The sequence below is a fragment of the Amborella trichopoda genome, chromosome 7 (assembly GCF_054954075.1).
Source record: "Amborella trichopoda isolate Santa Cruz 75 chromosome 7, AtrichopodaSantaCruz75HAP2 v2.0, whole genome shotgun sequence".
Taxonomy (NCBI): domain Eukaryota; kingdom Viridiplantae; phylum Streptophyta; class Magnoliopsida; order Amborellales; family Amborellaceae; genus Amborella; species Amborella trichopoda.
The window spans coordinates 42,189,541-42,213,961 of record NC_142342.1 but is presented as its reverse complement, the minus strand read 5'-3'; the positions used below and the strand labels follow the sequence as shown (position 1 = coordinate 42,213,961).

General features: G+C 36.2%; 2 protein-coding genes across 3 annotated transcripts; one reads left to right on the top strand and one right to left on the bottom strand.

The window, feature by feature from the left end:
* The first annotated feature begins 459 nt into the window (after positions 1-459).
* On the top strand, positions 460-6,372 carry LOC18422902 (low-temperature-induced 65 kDa protein). Its single transcript, XM_020669447.2, has 5 exons — positions 460-830; positions 1,903-2,127; positions 3,463-3,699; positions 4,345-5,223; positions 6,132-6,372. The coding sequence occupies exons 1-5, from the start codon at positions 758-760 to the stop codon at positions 6,188-6,190; spliced, it is 1,473 nt and encodes a 490-aa protein (XP_020525106.2). The 5' UTR covers positions 460-757; the 3' UTR covers positions 6,191-6,372.
* A 3,170-nt stretch (positions 6,373-9,542) lies between these two features.
* On the bottom strand, positions 9,543-23,267 carry LOC18423051 (nucleotide/nucleic acid binding protein). Of its 2 annotated transcripts, XM_088871456.1 has the most exons (16): positions 23,219-23,267; positions 22,664-22,790; positions 22,366-22,473; positions 22,118-22,232; positions 18,712-19,466; positions 18,163-18,294; positions 16,805-16,894; positions 16,526-16,649; positions 16,079-16,402; positions 14,996-15,060; positions 13,354-13,525; positions 12,079-12,183; positions 11,817-11,918; positions 11,042-11,224; positions 10,190-10,324; positions 9,543-9,970 (listed from the first exon to the last, which is right to left on the bottom strand). In XM_088871456.1, the coding sequence occupies exons 3-16, from the start codon at positions 22,374-22,376 to the stop codon at positions 9,797-9,799; spliced, it is 2,487 nt and encodes an 828-aa protein (XP_088727582.1). In that variant the 5' UTR covers positions 22,377-22,473; positions 22,664-22,790; positions 23,219-23,267; the 3' UTR covers positions 9,543-9,796. The 2 variants fall into 2 exon arrangements, with proteins under 2 accessions (XP_088727582.1, XP_006827686.4); XM_006827623.4 differs by lacking the exon at positions 22,664-22,790.
* Positions 23,268-24,421: the final 1,154 nt, after the last annotated feature.

Sequence of the window (24,421 nt, the reverse complement as noted above, 5' to 3'; positions counted from 1 at the left end):
CATGTAGAATGATATTTATAAAAAACGTTTGTTGTTGTTGTATTTATTAATTATTACAATAGTATGTATAATTATTTTAAAAATATATCTTAATCATTTCTATTTTTTTTAATTGATAAATTTTAAAAGCATGCATAATTGGTAATTTTTTCATAAATTTTGAAGAATTTTCTGGGTCCCCTTAAATATCAGGCATGTTACCCAACACCATATTTTCGTACAAGTACATCGAGTTTCACACGGAGAAAAGACTTCCACTTCTCGTTTTTTTGGGTAAGTAAACTTCTCGATAACAACTTGTCAGACAGGGAGAAAAAACTTGCAGGTTCAGGTTTTTTTAGGGTAAATAAACTTCTCGATAACAACAAACTTGAGTTATCAGAGTGGAGCATGTAATCTTTTGGCATCGTACTCCACATTAGGTGGCCTATGTATCGAAAATGAAAATCAAACACGTGTAAGAACAGAGTATTGCATGCTACGTGTATCAAAGGCGACACGAGAGCCATGAACGTGTCGCCTTATTTGAGGGCGAGATTTTGCAAAGGTGGCGGTGTCCTTCGTTCTCTTCTTTCTCACTCTTAAATACTTCTCTCTCCTTTCCTCTTCGTGTTCATTGCGGGAGGGGACACGAAATTCGCCGAAATTTTCAGGCGTTAAACGGGGTGAGAAAGTTGTATTTCAGGGTGTGGCGAAATTCAGGGAGAGCAGAATTTTGAAGATTTCGCGAAGTTTTCAGTGTGACTGGTAGAGAGAGATGGAGAGTCAGATGGCGCCTGTGGATGGATTGCACTATGTGGAGAATCCTGGAGCCGTAGGGCTTCAAAGTGGTAGGAAAATTATGCTTTATTTTGTTATACAACTTTTTATTGTTTTTTTTTCCATGGGTGTAGAGAGTGTAAGGAATTATAGTCAAGTTAATGGAAGATAGCCCTATGGAGAGAGAGAGTAGAGAAGTTATAGTCAAGTTAATGAGAGTAGGGAAGTTATAGTCAAGTTAATGGAAGATCTTAAGTTCAAAAAAAAAAAAAGAAGTTAATGAAAGACCTCCTTATCGAGAGAGAGAGTAGGGAAGTTATAGTCAAGTTAATGGAAGATATGATCATTAATATGTAAAGGAAAATAAATTTTAAAAACCAAATTTGGTAATATTTTGAAGAAATTTTATACACCCTTTTTTTTTTTTTTTAATTATTGAGGACCACCATTTTACATCTTAATCGTTTGATGGTAAGCCAAATGAGAGCTCCCAGGGAAAAAAATTTAGTTTTGATTTTTCTTGCTCCTTGATTATTTGCATTTTAAATCAAGATTTATTCTATAGAAATGATTTTTGTTGGTATATCCCACTGTCTGTAGATTGTAGAATAAATTATGGGGTAGTTTAAGGCATTAAAGGTAATATAAAAAATTTGCTTAAAATCAAGGTTCGCTTCTTAGAGGTGCATCATCAAATGGGCTGTTATGCAGTAAATATCATATACTATTTATTTATGGTACATTATTACTTATGTAAGCTTGGTCATTTGGGTTAAAAGAGTCCAATGACCCAGTGTTTCGAAAACTGGTATAGGTCTCTGACTCAGGCAACGGTTTGATCCTGAGTTCCCTAAGTTGGATTTGGGCATGTTGGTGTCAACTGAGCTGTATTTATCAAAAAATTCCGATTGTATCGGGAAACAGGGGAATCAGGGTGATTCTGGCTAATTTGGGTTTTTTTGGCCTGGAATCACCAGCTTCCCCATTTGTTCAAACCGACGATTTTTGGATTTGGGTGGGTGATTCTAGCCAGTTCGACCGATTTTGGAAACACTGCAATGTCCTATGTAGCTCTTGATATCTCGTTCTTTTTTTTTCGATATCTTGAAGCAATTTTTTTTCTTTCTTTTTTGGGCTTCAAAGGACATGGTCAGGAGATAAGTGCATGGCCTTCCCCATCAGGACCCATCGTGGGTCATGATGGGGAAGAAGAGTCACATGACAAGAAATCAGTATTGAAGAAGGTTAAGGACAAGGCTAAGAAATTACAGAACACTCTTGGCATAAAGAAACACAACCATGAAGGGGAGGAGGAAGTAGAGGAAGGAGATGAAATTGAGGATGACCCTGAGATTCATGGAGCACTTGGTAAGTGTTCTTTTGTGATTTTTCCTTTTACAATTTGTTGACTTGTAAAAATCTCAATATGTATCTTGATGTATCTCTCTCTCACACATACACGCACGAGACCAAATAGTTACATATGGTTAAGAAAGTCGGCCATTCTGTGAAGAATTACTATTTCCCAAGCTTAGTTAAATCAGAAATGTTACAAGCATTCTTTGACTGTGCGATATATGCCCGTTAAATTGAAAATGCTATAGACACGTCATCAGATCTTTATGGGATGGTTGAAATAAGGATTGTATGCAATGAGACCATTTACCTATTGTACTTATACAAGAATGTCACAATTGCTTATGACCATCTGAACAATTGCTTATGACCATTTGATGTGGAATTTGATACCTCGAGTGTGTCAAGAAAATTTCTTTTGAACTTTGTGCTTGGTCAATGGAATAAATGTAACTTTGTACAAAGGGGAAATGGTCTCATTTTATACTTTTCCTTACCAATATTGTCCATGTTGACCCGTTTTATGAAGAATACTCTATGGCTTGTATCTGTTATTGCTTTTTGAGTGTTACTTAAATTTTGCCAGGGATTTTACCATGGTGTAGTTCATATTTTTACCACATATGTATTCACTTTAGGGAAAGTATCCCGTTGTTAAGGATTGCCCAAAAAATTAATTGTTTTATGATTTATTTTTTGAATAATTTTATTTGTTTGGGAATTTTCTTTTTGGATAGTCCTGTTGCAAGAGTGAACAAGGGTCGATCACATGCCCAGGAATTATATTTAGTTTTATTTTTTATTTTTATATAAAAAATATCTTCAATTAGGGAATTTTCTTCTGGATAGTCCGGTGGTAAGAACTGAATTTGGGATAGTGGTGTCACTAATGTCAACTACCAATCAACTTACGCCCAAGCCCGATTACTAAAGAATCACATAGATTAATAGGATGCACCAAAATATAATAAAGAAGTATTAGGGACAAAAACAATGACTAAATGCCTCTAATATTTCAGGAGTATTTTGATATTTTCTTTATTTCATAATATTTTTTATTCTTTTTATTGATCTATTTATGCCCTACTTTTTTTCTCAATTAGATTTATAAGAGCTAGGTTCTCTAAGATTTATAAGCAATATCATTCCTTCAATTTAGTGAAGTTTTGACCTCTAAGTTTATAGCTCTCCCTCTCTATGTCCAACTTCCCTATATATGTAGACAAATTCAAAGGTTCCATCCCTTGGTTTTTGAGAATAATTGATGTACACTTAGCAAATATATTTTGCATATCCTTCATCATTTGTTTTTATTATGAACTTGGTATTTTCTTCTTGAAATTGCAGTGTATGAATCGGCTGCTATTAGTCAAAATCAGCAAGGCGATGTGAGCAGGATACCAATGGAGACTCAAGGGCAATCTGGGGTTCATTACGGTGAATCGCAGCCATTTAGTAAGGAACCGGGTGTCTCACTAGGAGAATCTGGACCGTTCCTTGAGGACCCAGATGCTCCAAAGGATGGCCCCGGAAAGGTTTCAAGTGGAAATTATCAATCCAAAGTCAAGGATCCGACAAATGCAGGTATGTAACACACACACACACTAATAAATAAATAAAACAGAAAGCACCCACTTGAACACTTCTACTCTAATTCTACAATAGGGTATTGACTGCATGATGCATCTTCTTAAAAAACTTGGGCAAGCTGGGTCTTGGATCATGATATCTTTTTACTTGGTCATTTTCACCGGTGTTCATAAGTTAAAAAAGAACATAATATTTTTGTGCTTCTTAGTCATTCTCATGAGTGTTTAAAAGTAGAAAAGAGGGTTTAAAAGTTCGAAGTAACAGGGGGTAGGATGTTCACACGTGCACTCACCTATCTGAATATGCTGGCCGATTCCCTAATCAGCTTGCCGATTTCTGGAACTTAGTCTAAATGGTGTAAAAAAAGGCAAAATACAAAGAACAAAAATGTGAAGAACAAAAAAATTATCCTTGGTTTGATGAGAAAATGCTCAAGTCTCTACTTTTGAGTTGGACATTGCACTAGTGTGAATTTGGTGTTTTATTATTTATCAGAGATTACCTGAGTAATTGCCTAATTACCTTAGCCGAGCACTTAAATTTTCTAATTTTCATATATAGAAATTAGTTATGATCATGATTGAACTATGTCATCAATTCAGCTTTGCGATTTTTTACTGATCCTGTCCTGTATTACAGGTGGTGAGGAAATTGGTGGGACGACTGTTCTAGAGTCACTTTCAGCGATGAAACTCAGTGATGGTACAGACTCGAAACGTCGTCAGGAAGTATCGTCAGGTACTCACAACCAGTTTGCCCCAGAAAATCCCAAGCGTACCAGACCTTCTAACACCACCACCAAACCAAATCCCGAGCCCGATAACACGGTTACGGAACAAAGTCGAAATGACCAAGCAGCCCATCCCCAACCCCAAAGCTACACTTCTCTTATCTATGACAAGGCCACATCAGCAAAGAACCTTCTCGCATCCAAGCTCGGTTACGCCCAAAACCCATCGGAGTCCGAGGCTACCAAGCCAGAATCGGATGTCACGATGTCTGAATCTGGCAATCGATCAGTTACGGGTACAGTAACGGAGAAAATAACAGGGGCAAAGAATGGATGTTTGCCACAAAAATTACCAGGCGTGTCTGAGAAGTCCTTAGGTGAGTCTGAGAATCTTTCCGCAGAGTCGGATAAGAGAGAGAAGGGCACTGATAAGGGGGTTTCGATAAAGGATTACGTTATGGAGAAGCTCAAGCCAGGAGACGAGGATAGGGCGTTATCTGAGGTTATAACGGAAGTCATACATAAGGGGGATGGGAGTGGACGAAATGTAACGGTATCAGGTAACAGTGGAGATAACAGAGGGAGTGGGATGGTAGGGAAGGTTAAAGGGGCGGTTACTTCGTTGTTTGGGAGTAGAGACATGAAATCTTCCAAGGAAACAACAGAATCTGATGTCGGAACGAAATCTCTGAAGGAAGCAACAGGATTTGACGTCCGAATGAAATCTCTGAAAGAAGCAACAGGATTTGACGTCGCAATGCCGGTTTCTCATGACCATAATGATCAAGGTATGTAACCGCATTTTCTATCTTTGTTATCCGTTTTGTTTTTATTTTATTTTTTCTGTGCAGTTAGGAATTTTGCATTTTGCAACTGTGGATTGAGGCCATAGTTTTGAAACTAGTTGAGCTCCAATTTTCTTTTTTGGAGGAATTTATCAAAAAAGATGACAGATGAATAACATCTCACAAACTTTTTTTTTAATTCCCGAAATCCCATCTGAAGAAGGCTGAGTTAGAAACTTAGAATAGTTGATAATTTTGGCATGTTTTGATGATTTAGTGAATTAAATAATTGATATACAATGAGTTGCTGATGATTAACCGTTACAAGTTGATGAGTTGTGTTTTTTGTTTGTGTAAATAGTTGAAATATTAGGAGTGTTATGGTACTTTTGGGGTTTTGTCTTTTCATCGATGTGATCCTCTATATGGCCCATTACTAGGTAGTTTGTCATGGGAAAGAGGTCCTAATCATCTTCATTGAGGCTGAGGGTGATTTTACGGAGTTCCATTAGTGGATTTGAGCTGATTTATGAGGGTGATTTTTATGCAGTTCATTTGAGCTGATTTATGAGTAAATATGTGTTAATCCCATTTGTGATCTTTTGAAAGGGGAGTGGGTCCATGCAATCAGGTTCAAGCCGACTCAAGACTTGACCGGGGTGGTTCGGTCCAAAACATTTTTGGTTTGGATTGGATCGACTCAAGACTTGACCGGGGTGGTCCGGTCTTAGACCGTTTTTGGTTTGGATTGTATTGACTTTGCATATCCTGGTCTGAGCCTGATGCCAGACCCAGACCCAGACCAACTGGTCAGGTTGGGGTCCGAAGCCATGCTTGGGTCTGGGTTAAGGTCGTGAGCAAACTGCCCTACTTGTGCCTATTTCATTGTTTTGGTGATGTTGTCTTTGCAGGCACAATGAGAAGTGGTCTAGAGGAGGTGGTGGGTGAGAGGAGGATCCAGGAAAACTGAATTTGACAGTGGAGTTTGGACGTGGTTGTTGTTGTGTGATGATGAATGGTTTTCAGTTTGATGTTAATGCGTATGTTTTGTATTTCCAATGTGAAGCTACCTGCTGTGTGGTTTTTTTATGGGGCTTTGGAAGTATTTATTGCTTCGCGTGTTATTGATGCATGGAGTTGCCTTGTTTTCAATCCTACTCTTCTGTTTTCCTTTCTCAAGATATGTGAAAAAAAAAAAAAAAGAGATTGTAAATTGTGAGGCTATGGAGGTCACGATCACTTTTAGTCGTTAGCCATTGGATGCCATCGTTAGCCATTGGATGCCAAATAGGATGATTTTATGATTAAGTCATTAGCCATTAGATGTCAAATAGGATGATTTAATGATGATTATAAAGTATGTCTTCAAAAACTTTGTTGGGCATGAAATCTAAAGAACATGAATAATTGAAATCTAAAGAACATGAATAATTGAGTCTTTTTGTACAAAAAGTAAATGGTTTTTTTTAAGATATTGTCTACATGGACAATATTGGTTGTGATTTCGTTGTATTAGTAGTAAATGTTCATTTTATATCGTCTTTTAAGAGTTAAAAAAGGAGATTTAGAAAAACAAAACGTGTTAAGACTACTTTTGAGAATGAATCATGAAAGTGCTTTAGCAATAGCTATAGATATCATGCTCATGTTGGAATATACTTGTGGGATTATAGTCGTTGCTTTCGGGTAAAAATCGAAAGTAAACAACTCCAACCTAGATTTTAATTAAAAGAAATCCAGGAGTCATTGAATGATTCCGTTACGAAATTTGAAAGAAGATTTCAAAACTCGGGTAAAGAAATTCAAGAATCGTTGAATGATTATCTTCCAAGAATTTACATCCGATTTATACCCAGAGGATAATCATTCAGTAATTTTAAGTCCTTTTTAAGTGGAGGGTTTGCTCATGGGTTTTTGGGCTACTGTTTACTTAAAAAGGTTATAACTAATATGAATCTTTTCCCCATCAAATCTTGAATCCACTAGGAAAATAAAAAGGTTATAACTAATATGAATCTTTTCCCCATCAAATCTTGAATCCACTAGGAAACATCGGTGAAGGCAGGTATTTCCATTAGATGTATTTGTATTTGAGAAAATTTTTTAGGAAAATTTAAGTGGCTCCGGTAGGCAATAAGAGTGTAAAATTTAGGTGGGCTGGTTGTGTACTCAAAACACTTATTTAAGTGGTGTAAGTTAGTTCAAGTGAAAGGTTGAAAAATAGCAGCGATAAGTCTTATTTTAAGTGGTGTAAGTTCGTTCAAGTAAAAAGTTGAAAAAGAGTAGCGACAAGTCCAAAAGGATATGAAAATAGTGAGAAAAGATACGGGGGTTTATAATTTCACTTAGGGTATGGTTTGGTTTGTTATAAATCATGATTCGTATAGTCGATTTTGATTAGTGGGAAAAAAGCTTTGACGATAATGACCTCTATTTTACAAAATTTTTGTGCTCAAATTGTTAAAGGTCTTATGGATTTTAATAATTTGAGATCTTATGAATTCGAAAAAATTAATTCGTTTTAGACGTTGCTTAATTTGAAAATTGTTTAAATTTTATTTCTTATTGGTATTGAGTTTCAAAATTTAATTCCTTTTAGGCGTTGCTTAATTTCAAGGGCCTGTCTTCTCCTGAATTACCCAAAAAAAAAAAAACAGTTTTAAAAAAGGCATGACTACATATAAAGGAAGTATGACGCCTTTAAAATCAAGGGAAAAAAAAAAAAAGGGTGTTTTGATGCTATAACACCATCCATTTCATTTCGATCTTGAAATGAATTTTTAAAAAAAAAAAAAAGAAAAAAGAAAAAAAAAGTCAAATAATGAAAACAGTGCGCCTTACAACGCATTTATCATTTATCAAGGATTATCTATTTTCAAGTATTTATAAATATACTTGGTTTATGTCATTTTTTTTTCTCTCTAAGAGTTCACAAGCTCTTCGGCACCAAATATGTATTTTTCTGCATAGTTTGGAAGTGTATTTTGATTAGTTAATTTACACCTTACAAACTGCACCTTCTGCAAAGATTATATTACGATTACATTCATTTCAAAAACATATAAAATTTGACAGTTTCGGACATCTTTCTCTCTCTTAAATTCTCTATTTTCCAATTACTCACGAACCTCTCTGTCTCTCATTTAACATTATGGTATGCATTTGTATTTGTAAAAACTTTACTAGCATTCTCCCATGTCACCGATCTCTCCATGAGCTCTCATTTTTCTTCTCTTCAAATTGGATTTCTTAATCCTTAGCCTTTCATAATCTTAGTCTTCCATACTTCAAGGTTTAAAGATTTTAAAATTAACTAGATTAAGATAAAATATATAAAATACAAGTTTAATAATAATAGGAATAGAGATGACGAAGTAGCTAAGATTGACGGTCAGCAAATACAAAAAAAATGCACTTTCAATATCTTGACCAATAATCCAAAAAAATGGAAAGATTGAAAAAAATGTGCATAAAATTAGAACTGAGTGGACAAAGTAAAAAGATACAACCAAAATTTTATGTGATCGCTGCAACTAATAGAGCTTCAAAGAAAATTTTTATAAGACAATTGTTAAACCAACTGTGCTCTATGAGATAGAATATTGAGTGATAAAATAACATACCTATAGAATGAATGTAACGGAGATGAAGATGTTTAGATGGAAGCGTGACAAGACAAGAAGGTATAAAATTCAAATGAATATATTAAAAAAAAATTAGTGTGGGACCACTGAATGATAAAATGAGAGATAGTAAACTCAAATAGACTGATCATGCAGCACAAGCTCAACCCAAAAGACCATTGAAGTAGTAAAAAAACATATAGAAACTTATGACCTCATAACCTCATTGAAAGTATGACACTTAATAGAGCAAAATAACAAACCATGATTTGGATAGCCGACCCAAGTAATTGGAGAAAAAACTTTGACGATGACTCCCAACCTCAAGGTCTCTTGCAAACAGAATATAATATAATTGAACAACGATGTATTACTCTAAACTACGGCTTTATAGGAATATGCTCAAGACTAGATGGTTAATGTGGTGGAGTGTCAGATCACGACGTCTTGAATTCTAAACTTACTATATGTAGAAAATCCCTCCATTATTGACTATAAGGAAACATATTACTATTTAAGTTTATTTCATAAAAAAACTTCAAAGCTCTCAAAAAATAGGCGAACTAAGAAAATCCGAGAAAGGATCCAAGGCAAGTAAAAGAAGGTGCAGAGGATGGCATGTAGGAATGTCTAGGACAATTTCGACACAACATCCTTTCTATCACGACCAAAAAAATTACTATAATGTAGCACTCAAAATTTCAAAAGATCCCAATCTTGCAACCGCTCAAACTGTACAAAGTTATGGAAACAACTCGATGCATTTTCACTTTTTATGAACACATCAGCATAGAAGTTGCCGACCCCAATTAATTGGGAAAAAACTTTGACAATGATTATCAGGCTAAAGTCTAAAGCAGGGATGGAAAATTTTAAAACATAATTTATGTAAAAAAAAACAAATAAAAATTAGAAACCAAAATGACTGAACTACAAAACTATTTGTAGGCGTACTACCCTGTAATTCTCTCAAATTTTACGGACCCTTCGTCAACAACTGAGAAGCGTTTCCTTTTCTTTGATAGTTTTGAAGGGTTTTGAAAACCGCTTTGCTCATCCACAAAATGAGAAGCAGTTCGAGCCCGGAGCTCTTCCAAGGTCTCTCCCTCCTTTGCTCGCTCCAGAACCTATGGAACACAATAAAGTTAGAACCAGAATCACTAAATTGCCCGGTAACCTGTCCTGCCTGGAACACCATCCTGTCCTGTCCTGTTCTCTCTCTCTCACACACACACTCACCCACATGCGTGCATGCAACAGTGAACGATATTAACTTTGAAAGAAGCATGCCTTGAAATCGTGGGGACCTTTTGTTCCATTCACATTCATGTAAAATAACACCTTACCAGATGGCGACCGTAGAGATGAGAACTTGAGAGGGCATCAAATGCATTCTGTGCTTCTTGTTTTGTTACAAACTCAACAAATGCAAAGCCCCTGTGATTCCCATCAAACTTCTTTGGAAGCCTTAAGCTCTTTATCTGAAAATCAAATGAATTGATATAAATGGGGCCTTCAGTCACATGGCAATATCAGTGAATAAAAGAAAAAAAGAGGAAAAATAAAAAACATAACAATTTATAAAAACTATATACAAAATGAAAAATGAAAAATCTAGTTGTTGGATTTCAAGTTCAGATCTAGTTGATCAGAGTTCTTGAAATCTTCAGCCAAATAGTATTTCGATGTTCAAATCCTAGATTTTGAATGCTTCTCTGTGGAAAATAAACCTATGATTCCATAGAAATAAAAAATAGGCTTGGGTAACAAATTTCTGTGGATTCAATGAATTTGCAAGCTTTCAAACTTCAAGCAAAGCTTAGTTCAAAAATCACAATTCACAAATATGAGAAATTTGATTATTTTTCTCTCCAATCTAACCTTCCCATAGCTAGTGGATGCAGAAATGACCTTTAAACCTAAGTTTCAGAAAAAATTGGAGCTTGGTTGTCAGATTGAGAAAACAACAAGAAAAAGGGCTGTTTTTCCACTCCCTCAACCCCCAGCCCTTCCTTTTGTTATCTGCAAATTTTGTCAGACAAGGCGAGTACTGACAGCCTTGTGAATCTTCAGAAAATCACTGAGCTTCAGACAATGCTTTGCATAAGTTCGGTGAATTCAATAACAGCAACCGTAGGCAAGCCTCTGGAGCTAGAGTAACTCAGGAACCATAGAAGGAAGGGGTAAAGAACAAGTACCTGCCCGAATGCACTAAAGAGCTGCTTCAAATCTTTCTTTGTAGCCTCAAATGCTACATTTCTCACAATTAGCTTTGTTGAGCTCTTTTCCTTTTCCACCTTATTTCGCACAATCTCATCACTTGCATTCTTCTTGGAGTGACAAAGCTGCAAAATGAGAGCATGCCCTTCCAGAACAGTTCCCTGCAATAAAAGTATGGGGGATGAAATTTAATTCAATACCAAAATGAACAAATTACAGATTATTTATTTTAATTTTAACATAACCACTGAAAGGTAAAAACATATACTGAATGAAAGATACCATGCTCCTATGAACTAAGGAAAACCAGAATCCATTGTTTTCAGGATCATAGCATGAAATGATGGATGGTAATCGAGCGAAAGTGGGGCCCACCAGAATGGGACATGATGTATTGGGTCTCTCTTTCTCCACCAGAACAGGACATGATCTATGTGGGTCTCTCTCTCCACCAGAACAAGACATGATGTATTTGGGTCTCTCTCTCTCCACCAGAACAGGACATGATGTATTTGGGTTTCTCTTTCTCTAGGGACATGATGTATTGCGTCTCTCTCTCCACCAGAACAGGATATAATGTATTTGGGTCTCTCTCTCCACCAGAACAGGACATGATGTATTTGAAGGTCTCTATCGCTATCTCTCTCTCTCTCTCTCAGTCAATGTCAAGGGACTAGGAAACGATAATCATTGGATGATTGCCCACTTCGCCAAGACATAAACCTGAAGAGTAATGCTCGGTGAGAGCAGGACCTGTAATTGCTTGCAAGTATTTCTTGCTGTCTCCACAGAATCGAATTCAATGAAACCAAATCCCATGGAAAGATTCTTCCCATTCTTCACGTGCTTCTTGACCTATACATGTAAATTAAAATCATAAACCAAGGATATTTATTTGCCTGCCCCTCTCTCTCTGTCGTTCTGTCTCTCTCTCTCTCATGTGCGTGTGCACATTCATTTCATTTTCTGGAAGAGAGAACTAATCTGCTTCAAGAAAAATTCTGTATAAATTTACCTTTATACTTCTGATGCTTCCTCCCTTGAGATTTTCAAGAAAATGCCGTCGTAAAGACTCCTCAGTGGTCTTGAAATTCAGATTCTTAACAAATACCGATCTAGACTGCAATTAATTCAATAGCCATAGAAATTTCAGAAACAGAATAAATAATGGAATAATGTCATTACTTACTGGGTGCGGTTTGTATAAAGCCTACGCTCTAAACAATCAAATTAAAGCCTACCTTCAAATAGTGTCAAGAAATGTGGTTTCAATACTGGAAATATTTGTGATAGCCTTAAAATATATTTTCATCTTTATTTATAAATTTTAAAGCTTCAAAAATAGTGTACATCGCCAGATCTATGAAAACTTGAAAATCTTGAAAATAGACGATCCAAAAATGCGTTACAAAATACACTATTTCCAAAACTTGAAAACCATTTTTTTCTCATGTCCATGCATCTTGATGTTGAGATGATTAATTTGAGGATAGTTGGGCATCAAAACAATCTCTTCTAGTGAAATTTTTTAGATGGGCTCTAATTTGATTGTTTAGAGCCTCAGCTCTGTATAAACTTTTCCCTTGCTTTAATGGCCAATGGAATAATGTGATATCACTCAAAGGGCCTGCCAGAGTAACTCAAGTATGGAGGGACTCTCAGCCAGCTACCTAAAACCCACATGAGTATGCTAAGTAGCAGGAAACGTCATGGTTTGTTTAGCGGGGCTTCTTTATCGCTTTTTCAGATATTTTAGCATTTCGATATCCTTAGTTAACCCCTCCCTCCTACAACCCCAAACTATTCATGCGAAGCTCACATCTTAACACTGTTTATAACTACCGAAAGGTGGACTGTGACACTCTCATGTTCCATTATGTCCATTACTGTCTGATGAATATGGAACAATGACGGAGAGAGAATGGACACGCCAAAACTGGACATGACTCCAATTCTGGGATTTCATCGGGATGTGAATGAGCTGAGGCCATAGTTCCTAATATTATAATACTCGCCACAAGCTAATCATCATCATTAGAGCTTTTTCCCAACTAATTCGGGTCAGCTACATGAATCCTAGTCCGCCATTCTGCTCTATTAAGGGCCATACCCTCAGTGACACCACAAGTCCCCGCATTTTTTCTCACTACTTCCAACCAGGTCCTTTTGAACCCAACCCTTGCCTTTTTTTAGCCTTCCACCCTACAAGCTAATGCTTCCCAAAACTGATAATATGTTTACTAAAATCATAGACATATTATAATTTGGCAAATGGGTTATATTGACAAACCTCAACCCTATCGGGATCCACATCCTCATCACTTTCTATCGCTGACTGCTCCAACACCACTGTCGTAGCATCTTTTGTACCAGCAATAGCATCATGTTGTGGCTTGGTATCCAATGAAGAAATCGACCTGAAAATGTTGTCTGGGGCCCATTCCAAATACAATGGAAGATCTCTGCCAAAGAGGAGCAAAGGTCAGGTCAAGCTTAATCACTCAAATACGGAAAGTTGGAATGACAGTTGACTATTCTCAACATAATTTCAAAGCATTTGCTACTGATGATCCTTAGGAGAAACACCAAGAAAGAAATTTCAGTCTCTAAAGAAAAAAGAACAGCAAACATCATCATCATCATCATCCTCCAAGTCTTATCCCAATTATTTGAAGTCGGCTACATGAATCTTCTGTTTTTTTTTTTGAAGTTGTTAACTGTGGCTACATGAATCATGGTCCTCCATTCTTATCTATCAAGGGTCATACCCTAATAAGACCAAAACTATAACACAAGTTCAGGATTCATCATAAGATGTGGCAAACTTTTATGTTGCCTGCCTACATAACGCAACCCACCTCCTTTAACCGGGGGCTTGGGACAGGTTAAGGTCTTCACTGTAATTAGACCCCAAACAAAACAAACGAACAGCAAACATGGTTGAGAAAAGAAAAAGTATACAATGAGACCATTTATCTTTGGTACAAGGTGGTCACAATTAATCTTGACCATTAGATATGAAATTAGATGGCTGCATTTATTCTATTGACTAAGCTCAAACTTAAAAAAAAAAATTTCGAACTTCGTGACATACCCAAGCTATCAGATTTCACATCGGATGACTGTAAATAATTGTGAAATGGTCTCATTGTATACAATCCCTTAAGACAAAAAAGTAAAGTACTATTATGAAAGTAAAAATATTATGAGCTCAGTCAGTTTTATCCCACTAGCTGATCTTTTTTCACAGCAATCCCTCTGTTTGCCATTCCATCCGCCACTTGACTCGCTTCCCTTACAATGTATATGGCCAATCTCTAACGTATTAATCGTCTCTTGTTATCCAATATCTTCTATTACAGGCTGCAATAGTAGAGGTATACTCAGTCAACGCTCTTTTGCTGGCAAATGGATGGCTGATAGGCTCGCCAAACAGGGAGACGAAATAAATGTATGCCTTTCTACAGCCAAATCTTACACCCATCTCCAAGTTTAACTTACATCTTCAGCTTTTCTGTATGCTTTGCCTTCAAAACCATTGTACATATCTCTAAAGTCTTTATTTTGAGGTCAGCATGATTGAACATCCTTTAATCATTGCATGAATAGCTTTGTATTAGAAAGAAGAAGAACATATTCTACACTTATACTCTAGAAATGTCTTGCTATGTTAGCAGAAACATGCAAAGATCTTAATCAAATATAACAAACCCTAAGTCAATTAAGTGACGTATGAAACCTCATTCGGTAATCCACTTCCAACTTGCAAAAGGAATGTTCTCTTTTTGAGGAGAGAGATTGTATAAGTTCATAGCAATTGTTACAAGGCATCCATTAGTAAAGAAACTCTCATACATGATAGTTTCCAAATAATGATAAAAATTTGCACACAAATAAATCTTCTATACAAACCCAACTTGGAGTCAACTTACTTGTATCGCTTATATGCCAAGCCTTTAAAAGCTGCACGAGCTTCAGCAGCTTCAAGGTAGCTAACCTGAAGAAACCAAAAGGAAATCAGTTTTCTCAAACAAAGGACAACATTTATAACACAAATTCTATACAACGAGATATTGGTGCAAGTGACCTATCTCATTCCAGAAAAGAAAAAAACATGCAAATGGAACATGCCAATTACTTACCAGGGAATATTTCTAAGACGAAAAAGCATAGCTGTGAAGGCTAGAAAGAAGACACAACATAATGACCTTTTCAGCAGCGCAGAGAAAATCTCCGATTCTGATCACAATTGACCAATCAGAATTGCACTGGGGGTCCTCTAGTTACAGACACCTACGAACCAGAGATTCGTCCCTGATGCAACACGAATCGCACAGTTCACAGCAATGAACAGGGTGATTCGATCGTCGGGCTCAGGCTATTCCTGATTTTTCAACGATTTTTTTAAAATCACCCAAAACTGACAATGTTCCCATGTGAAGACTTATTTTCTTCGAAAAAAGGCATTTTCCATCTTTTCTCAAATCTTTGGCTCATTTTGAGCCATTTTATTTGCAGAATTTCTTCAATATAGTCACTTTTGTGAGATGAGGAAGATCTAAAGCTCCATTTTTCAAATTGAAGCCCTATTTTTGCAGAATCAATTTTTTGTTTATTTTGAACTCCAATCTCTCTGATTTGCAGGTTGTAACTAGTTCTGTACAAGTGGATTTTTTTTTCACAAGCTTCTACCCACTTCTAAAAAATCTTTACGATATTCATTTCATCATTTTGAGTTGGATCACCCTGGATCAGTAATATGACTCAAGAATCGGCAAGCCACCATGGATTGCAAGGTGTCTTACAACATTGACTTCAGTATCAAAGAAAATGGATATAGCAGTAGTGAAGAGTGAATTCCAACAAACAAGGCAAATCCCAAAAACCACAGAATAGAAAACAAGTAAACTACATAGCAATAGTAAAAAGGAAAGCATAAACAAAACATAAAAATGAAATGAAAATAGAAATAAAGAATAAAACTATTTCGCAAAGGTAAATACAGGCATGCATACCAATGCCATAGCTTTTGTTGGTGGAAGGATGATTTTATCCAAACTTCCAAATTTACTGAACATTTTTGTAAGATCTGCTTCAGATGAACCATATGGCAAGTTCTTGACCAGGAGGACATGGTTGCTTCTTTTCACATTTTCAACCCTTCCAGAAGCCAATTCCTCTAGAACAGTTATATTGACCCCTGCACTTGTGAAAGCTTTCTTTGTCTCTGCAATTACTTGGGTTTCTCCTAAGGCCAAACGGACTGCAAGATCATCAGCTTCTGGATTGAGCAGCTCACTTTTGCTGACCCCATACTTCCTCGCAATATTTTCAGCAACCTAATAGACCACAAAATAGGAATAAAACACATTATGATGTGACTTCTTTATAACTTGCGAAAAACATTTTGTTATCAATATAAAGCACAAAAGGTCAATCAAAGTTAAAAATTTGTAACGTACAGTATCTGAGTGCATGAACAAAGCATTCCATGCCCTTGTGTCTCCACTACCTTCAGAAGCTTTTCTCTGCTCTTCCCTTTTCTGTTTAAATTTGTTTGAACCCTGGATCATGGGAAGATCATGCCTGGAGAAAATAGAAAAAATCATGATTATAATGACTCACATAATAACAACACAATAGCTAGTACACATACTCCTTATTACTATATAGTACCAAGGATATATATGTGACCTTATAACTAATAAAAACGTAAACTCTAGCAGGTTAGAAGAGCTTACTGAGGTTTCTCAGGGGCATTCTGTTGCTTTGCTGGTAGAACATGTAATAGTCTTCCCTGGAAAATTGATTTGTCCAGTTCTTTTAGGGCCCTGTAAATAACCAAAACAGAGAGAAAAAATAGAAATCCTACTTGCAACATAAGTCACAAAAAATTACAGAAACAGTAAACTTCTCTTTTTCCTTATAAGTCAATGTACACAAGTACAAATCCAGTTACATGGCAGAAAGTACAATAACGTTTTCTATTAACATAGAACAAGACAAGAGCCCTGCCGGTGGTTTTCCCTTGAAATTTGACGTAAAGCTGACAATATTTCGCATTAGTATATGGGCGTAATGTGTAGAGAGGCATACAACAATGGAGCAGTATTAAGCATATCAGTACAAAATATGACTCTTATTTATACGGCAAACATATGTACATAAACACTCATAACTAGAAAGCCAGCTAAGGCAAGCAGATCTCACTCATGCTTGTCTCAGGAGATAGACACACACATGAACTTGCCTAGTCACCCAGCAACTATTGTTAGCACTAGACTATTCCACTTGGGGCCCACCTGTACATAAACACTCACTAGAAAGCCAGCCAAGGCAAGCAGATCTCACTCATGCTTGTCTCAGGAGATAGACACACACATGAAGTTGCCTAGTCACCCAGCAACTATTGCTAGCACTAGACTATTCCACTTGGGGCCCACCTGAGCTTTCTATGTCTCTGGTTAATAGTTTGAATTTTAAAGTCCAATAATATATTACAATTTATGAGAAGGTAAAGAAAATGATCAAACTTAAAATACCTAAAATTGCCTGTATTTTATAAAATTCCAGTCAATTTAGATATGTTGTCAGTTCTTGAAAAGAATCTATAAGCTGGACTAGGCTAATCCACTTAGGGCCCACCTAATGCTTTCTGTGCTGGTTAAAAGTCTCATCTTTAAAATTCAACAATATGACTTATGAGTACATAAAGGAAGCGTTCAAACTTAAATCAGACGAGTAACTGCCTGTATGTTATAATAATGCAATCAAAGCACATAAGGTCATCAGTTCTTCACAGGGAGTACATCAATGCTTCCACATCAGGAATCTGAACTATCTGAGACAAGCACTATACTAGAAGCACAGCACACTATTATGCGGTGGGCGTCAATTAAAAAATAAAACCACCAAATTATCTTGTTATATCCAGCACTTGCATACACAAGCACACAATAATCACACTTAAATTCTTCATAAAATGTTTATTAAGTTAGAAACACTCTAGATATCAAACTGGGTATACCATTAAGGAAAGATTACTATAGCAAAAGACTTCAATAAAATAAACAAAAAATTTGTTCAAGGAAATTATTACCTCACTGCAGATTCTGGGAGTGTATAAAGCACATAACCAAATCCTTTCGAGCGTCTAGTATCCTTATCAACCACAAGATGGACTTGTGAGATGTCACCATACTTCTTGAAGAGCTCAGCTAGTTCATCTTCCCTGATGTGGTAATAAACGAAATTACAAAGGAAGTCATTTAAGAGTAGACATGAAACATGCCTCACTGCCAAGCTAAAGGAGCAACTCATTTATCTGGCTTCATGAATATCAAATATTTGTGCTCAATAAACTAGAACAAGACAAAAAGAAAGGAGGAGAACAAGGAAATCATGCCATAGTGCACTCAACTATGGTACATGACAATCCGAGGCTACATTGGCCATCTATTTCCAAAGACGGATGGCTGACTGGAGTTGAGCCCCACGGAAACATTCACTCTGATACAATTAATATTTGGCCATCCTTTAGTGTGAATGGATGGAACATTTAGGTTGCGGCGCCATTCACAATGATTCATTCAAAGACTGCATACTTTAAGGGAGATGAAAGAGGAAAACGAACAAAGACTGCACATACGTTGCAGTGTATGGAAGATTGCGTACAAAGAGACGCCCAGTCTCAAGGACCTGTGCTTGTTCATCTGAAATCAGAGAAGATGATGGGTTGTCACCATCTTCAAAAACCTCGCCATCTGGAACTTCAGGGAGGTTGTCCTCCCCAGTTTTCTCATGCAATTCCCCAGCTTTGGAAGAGAGATTCTCACCCTCGTAAAGCTCACTATCAATCCCAGTATCTTCATTATCACTAGGACATTTATCTGAACTCTCTCTCTCATCTGCTTCAGAATCAGACCAATCCTTTCTCACTCTACTTTTGAAATAATCCATGTCAGAGACAGCAGGGTTTCCAGCCACATCATTAGACTCTCTTGGCAAAGACCTTGATAAACTCCCCTCATTTGGTAATTTCTCTCCATCAATTATTTCAGCTCCAACCTCATCCTCCATTTTATTCGTTTCCTTACTCTTTCCCTTACTTGGATGAATTTCTTTTCTATTAGATGTATGATGTTCATCAGATATGATGGTATCATTTGCCCATAGTTTTGACTTGCTCCGTGGCTGCATAACTTCAAGAAATTCTTGAAGCTGAGGATCCCTGGTCTCTCTGTTCTCTTCACTGTGTTTAGCAGATTTAATCTTTTCATGTTTGCCTTCTGAACTCTTACTGCTTGAATTTTTGCCATTGTCTCCTGCATTTGAGCCTTTTTTGTTAGCAGAATGTTGACTCCATGGCCGTGGAATATCAGGATCACCAATTTTACGAGCAACCTAACAGTTTACAGGATGGAAACCAATTGGTTAGTGAACTTGATGGTAGTACTCTTTGAAAATGAAGGAGAAAAAGGACATTTTTGTAGTTAGCATTTATATTAAAAAAATTAAGTCATTAAATAAATAGAAATTCGAAAGAACCCATCTTATTTAACTAACAAGGATCACAAATAGAAAGGCTAGTATAGGCATATGAGTTTTCCTCCTATCAGTATATGTGAATGAATCACTGTGTATAGTGAATAAGTATATCAATGTTCAGGAAAGCGCAGGCGCCCGCCAAGGTGTTTTGGGGGCCTGGCCGCCTAGGCGCTCAGGCACCCGCCCAGCACAGGGTACCCTCACATAATTAAGATATATAAGTATCATCATTAAGATGTTAGTTTTAAAACAGTAAGATTTAATTTTACAGTAAGACTTAAATAAATATATAAGATCTTAGTTTCACATAAGACTTAACTCATTAACATATCACATAATTATTAATTTATCAAATAAAGTAAAACAAAAATAATAGAATATCAAAACATGAATCAACTATTCATAAAAGAATACGATATATGCCCAATTTCATGCTCCAAATGTGAAAAAATTCAATTAATCACAAAATAATTCAATTTTTAACTACAAACATTTAAATATATCGTAAAAGAAAAATAAAAATAAAAGAAAGAACAAATGATTCACAACATAATACGTTATAGCAAAATCATATCAAAACCCTTTTTTCAAATATGATAATACTTTAAAAATATCAAAATCAAATTGATGTCGGTGCAAACCTCGTCTTATAGGGTCGCCAAAAGTCCTCAAAATGGACTACTAGAAGCTCCAAAAACACCATGAACTATTGCCTTTGTTTTGGGAAGAAATCAAAAAAATAAAAAATTTATCAATCTTTCGATAAATCACAAAAGAGAGGTTTTTGGGTAGTCCCACCTACCTAGTGCCTAGGCATTTTTGAAAATTTTCTGCCTGGCCACCTGGGTGGCGAATTTTTGAACATTGATGTATATATATATTAAACATAAAATTTATCTCTTTCTGGCTTGGCTTTATTACTTAGGTCTTGCAAGTGACAACCTTACATCCAAGGTTCAAAACCCAAAGTGACCTACCCAAAAGAAACAATAAGAAAGAAAAAAACAGAAGAAGATTATAAATTCATGGACATAAACATATATGCCTCAGTCACTTTCTTTAGACTTCTGTTCATAAAAAACTGGTTAGTTAGGTACTTATAGGAAAAAGTAATGCAGTCACTTGGACTCTGTCTATTTCACTTTTTGTTAGTTACTGGAAACTTCACTTTTTGTTAGTTAATGGAAACTTCAATGTGGTTCCAAAATGCAGGTCTAAGACATTCATGCATCTCTTTCTAGCTTCTATTTCCTTTTGGAATAATTAGCCATGTATCGCTCTCATTGTTAAGAAAAAGAACCAAATTCCCAACTCAATCCTGCAATGATTTGATCTCGTCTTAATTAGTTATTCAATAAAATGTAGATGTATATTACAAATCATGCTGATGTCCTAAAAATCTAAATCTCCAGCCAATCACAAGGGAAGGTTCACATAGTATAAGGTCAATTTCAACTTCAATAGCTACACTCTGAGAGATATCACTCGATCCGATGGTCACGTTATTTTAACTTTCAGGATTGGACACCCTTGACACCTGTTTACTATCTTACTGACACCAGTGTCAGTGTCCATGTAGCACTGCACATGGAGCTAGAAAGTCTTCTGATTTTGACTAGGGAAATTAGTGATCCTCAAAAACAGAATTAAATGGCTCTAAACAAATAATCTATTTCCTCGAAGACAGCACACAATCTTCTCAGATATATATATGTCTTATGAATATTCATGGATAAATATTGTTAATTAACTGAGGAAGGAAAGTGATGATATATGAGATGGCTATGTTGGATATCGAGCTGGATAACTAAAAGATACGGGATTTCCACTATAGGGGCTCCTGAAAGGTACATGTAACTTTTGCATCCTTTCTATTACTTGCAAAGAAAAAAAAAGAATTCAAGTGTGATGCATGCAAGCATATCTAGATAGACAGGTATGTGTTTGTCTATGAATGCATGTTTCCCTTTTTCATATATGCATGTTTCAGTGACTAAATGGATGTATGCAGATATGCATGTGCCTATTTGTTTCCTTTCTTATGCAGGTAGATATTCATTATACATGAGTGAAGGTACCCACAAAGTAGGTACATGTTAAACAGCATTAATCGTTCATCCTAAAACATAAAACTACACCCACTTGAATATGAAAGACACAAAGCCCATATTACGAGGATACTCAAGCACTAGCTTGAATATGAAAAACCACAAAGCCTAACATATAAAAATTATAATGAGCCATGCATTCAATTATTTCTTACAATTATCGCATAACAAATAAAGATCTAACAAAACATAACGGACAGGTTCACTATCACATATGAATCAAGGGCTCCAAGTACGTGGAGATACATGAAACCAAACATAAACAGAAGATATGACCAGCAAATACAACTCATCTGAATAATATATCTTCTTGATATACGCATACAAAACAGTAAGTTTGCAGAAGAATAGAAATTTGAAATGAATTTTCCAGAAAAACAATAGAAATACGAAATCAACCTCACATGTTATTCTGCTGGTGTCCAAATATGAATTGTGGAAGTATTTTATTGCTTCTTTTGCTTCTTCCTCAGTGCGAAAACCAATGAAAGCAAATTGCCGGCTTTTACCATCTCTACATAACACCAAAATAACTAAAACCGCATACTTATCGGGAAAAACTTGTCACTTTTACGAGATATATGGAAGAGAGTGCAGAAAGAAAAGTATAAGCAAAAGAAAAATCATTGAACAAAGAAAATACTAACTTGGTACGCATTAATTTGGCATCTGTGATCTCCCCTTTCTGAGAAAATAACTCTCGAAGCCGATCCTCAGTCACATATTTAGGCAAATTTTTTACGCATATACGAGACCTAAAGGGATCATAATATTCAATGATAAAAACCCAAAATCACTTCGAATAAGAATTGAATTTAAATTGCCATCTGGTCAAGCAACAGATTACCACTGGATTAATAATAAGAGAAAATTAAATTTACCAATCAATAGAAGATAAGAAAATACTATTCTCCAATTACGAAAATAAAACCCAAGTAATGAAACCTTCTTATATGACTGCATAAAGAACCAGAACTTCACAGAAAATGAAACCCCCAATTTCATCCCTCCATCAGAATAGATCATGAAGAGAGAACTCCTACGATATGCGAAATACAAACCCTAACTTCAACTACACATCAACAGATTAAAGACAAATAGGAAATTAAATATACCAGAAAATATAACCGTGAAATCAGTGCATTACAAATTACAGAATCTGACTGTTACACGATCCATAAAAGCCTAATCTTCAGTTACTATAAATATGAACACCGTAAGAAATAACGGTATTTGACAAACGAATAAACCTTTCGAAAATGGATTAATTTCAACTCTTTACAGTGAAAATCATATGAACCATGCTCTTCAAAAGAAAATGGCGCTAAAATTCAAAATAAAACGCATGACAAAGTAAATACGGCGGAATTTGAAGCTATGAAGAAACACAACCGCAACATATGTATATGTTAGAGACGGAAGAAAACAAAAAAAAAAGGTGACCTAGAGAAATCCAAAATCACAATTTTGAGAAATAGGAATAAAGTGAAAATGGCGTACCCGTGCTGCAGCTGAGCTTCTGCGCCTGCAACCATTGCTATCGAGGCTCTTTAGAGAGAGAGAAAGGGAGTTATTTAAAAACCTGCGGCAATGGAAGAGAATATGCAAGAGAATGCGTTTAGAGAGGGAGGGAGGGAGGGAGGTAGGTGCGAGAATACTCGTGATGCGAACATCCAGTTTCCACCGTCCGTACTTATTTATGGACGGCAAAGATGCATCATCTTTTACTTTTAAAACCGCTTTGAGTTAGCAGGTGACAGGTAGCCATCTCCACCACCTGAAAGAAAGGACGGTGGATTTTGGTTGTACTCACTGGTTGTTGTAGTGCACGGTGTAGGCTTTTAGCGAGGAGGACTCTTACTGTGGAAACTTTTTCCATTAAGATGAAGTTTTAGAAGTGGCATTTTTCAGTGGGTTTTGAATTTGAGGCTTTCTTTATTGGGATAGGGTTACAGCCCTCTATCAAGATATTTTTCTTAATTAAAAGGTTAAATTATTTTATTTTTGCAAAATTATTAAGGAGATTGTTTGGTGAGTGCATGAAATTTTTCGAAGTTTTTTTGGCCCTTCTAAAATGATCAATTTTTGGTAGCTCAAGCCAATTTTTAGTAAATCCAAACCGGTTAGGCCCTCTTTTTTTTTTTATTGTTTTTCTTTTATTCTTTTTTCTTTTGCTTTTGGCTTGGCCCGACCCGACTCTAAGGGAACAAAGGCAGGGTCAAGGCTAAGGCTCAGTATAGTTGCCACCCTTAGTCTAAGAGGATCGACCGAACCCCGATTTGAAAGTACTTGCACAATATTAAATTAAAATTATGTTTGTCATTTGTGTGTTTTTCCTGGGTTGTCTTCGTTAGTTTTGAATCAGACCTGGGTCCAAGAGGTAGCAGCTAGGTTTTTATAACATCATGTCTCAAGTTCCATTCTTATGCTTCTCTTTTAAAAAAAACCAAAGACCTCGAAAGCACCATGTCTCAAATTCCATTCCTATGTTACCCTCTCAAAAAATAAAAAGAAAAAACAAACACCTCAGCATACATGCATGCAAGTGGGGGCTGCACAACTCCATTGATGATTTTTTCCCCATAAATGATCTACTCTAATGGAGGTCAGTTTCTTCCTAATCATCCCCATAAATGATCTACTCTAATGGAGGTCAGTTTCTTCCAAGAGGCAAGCTTTCCCTTGGCTGCAAATCTCTACGAT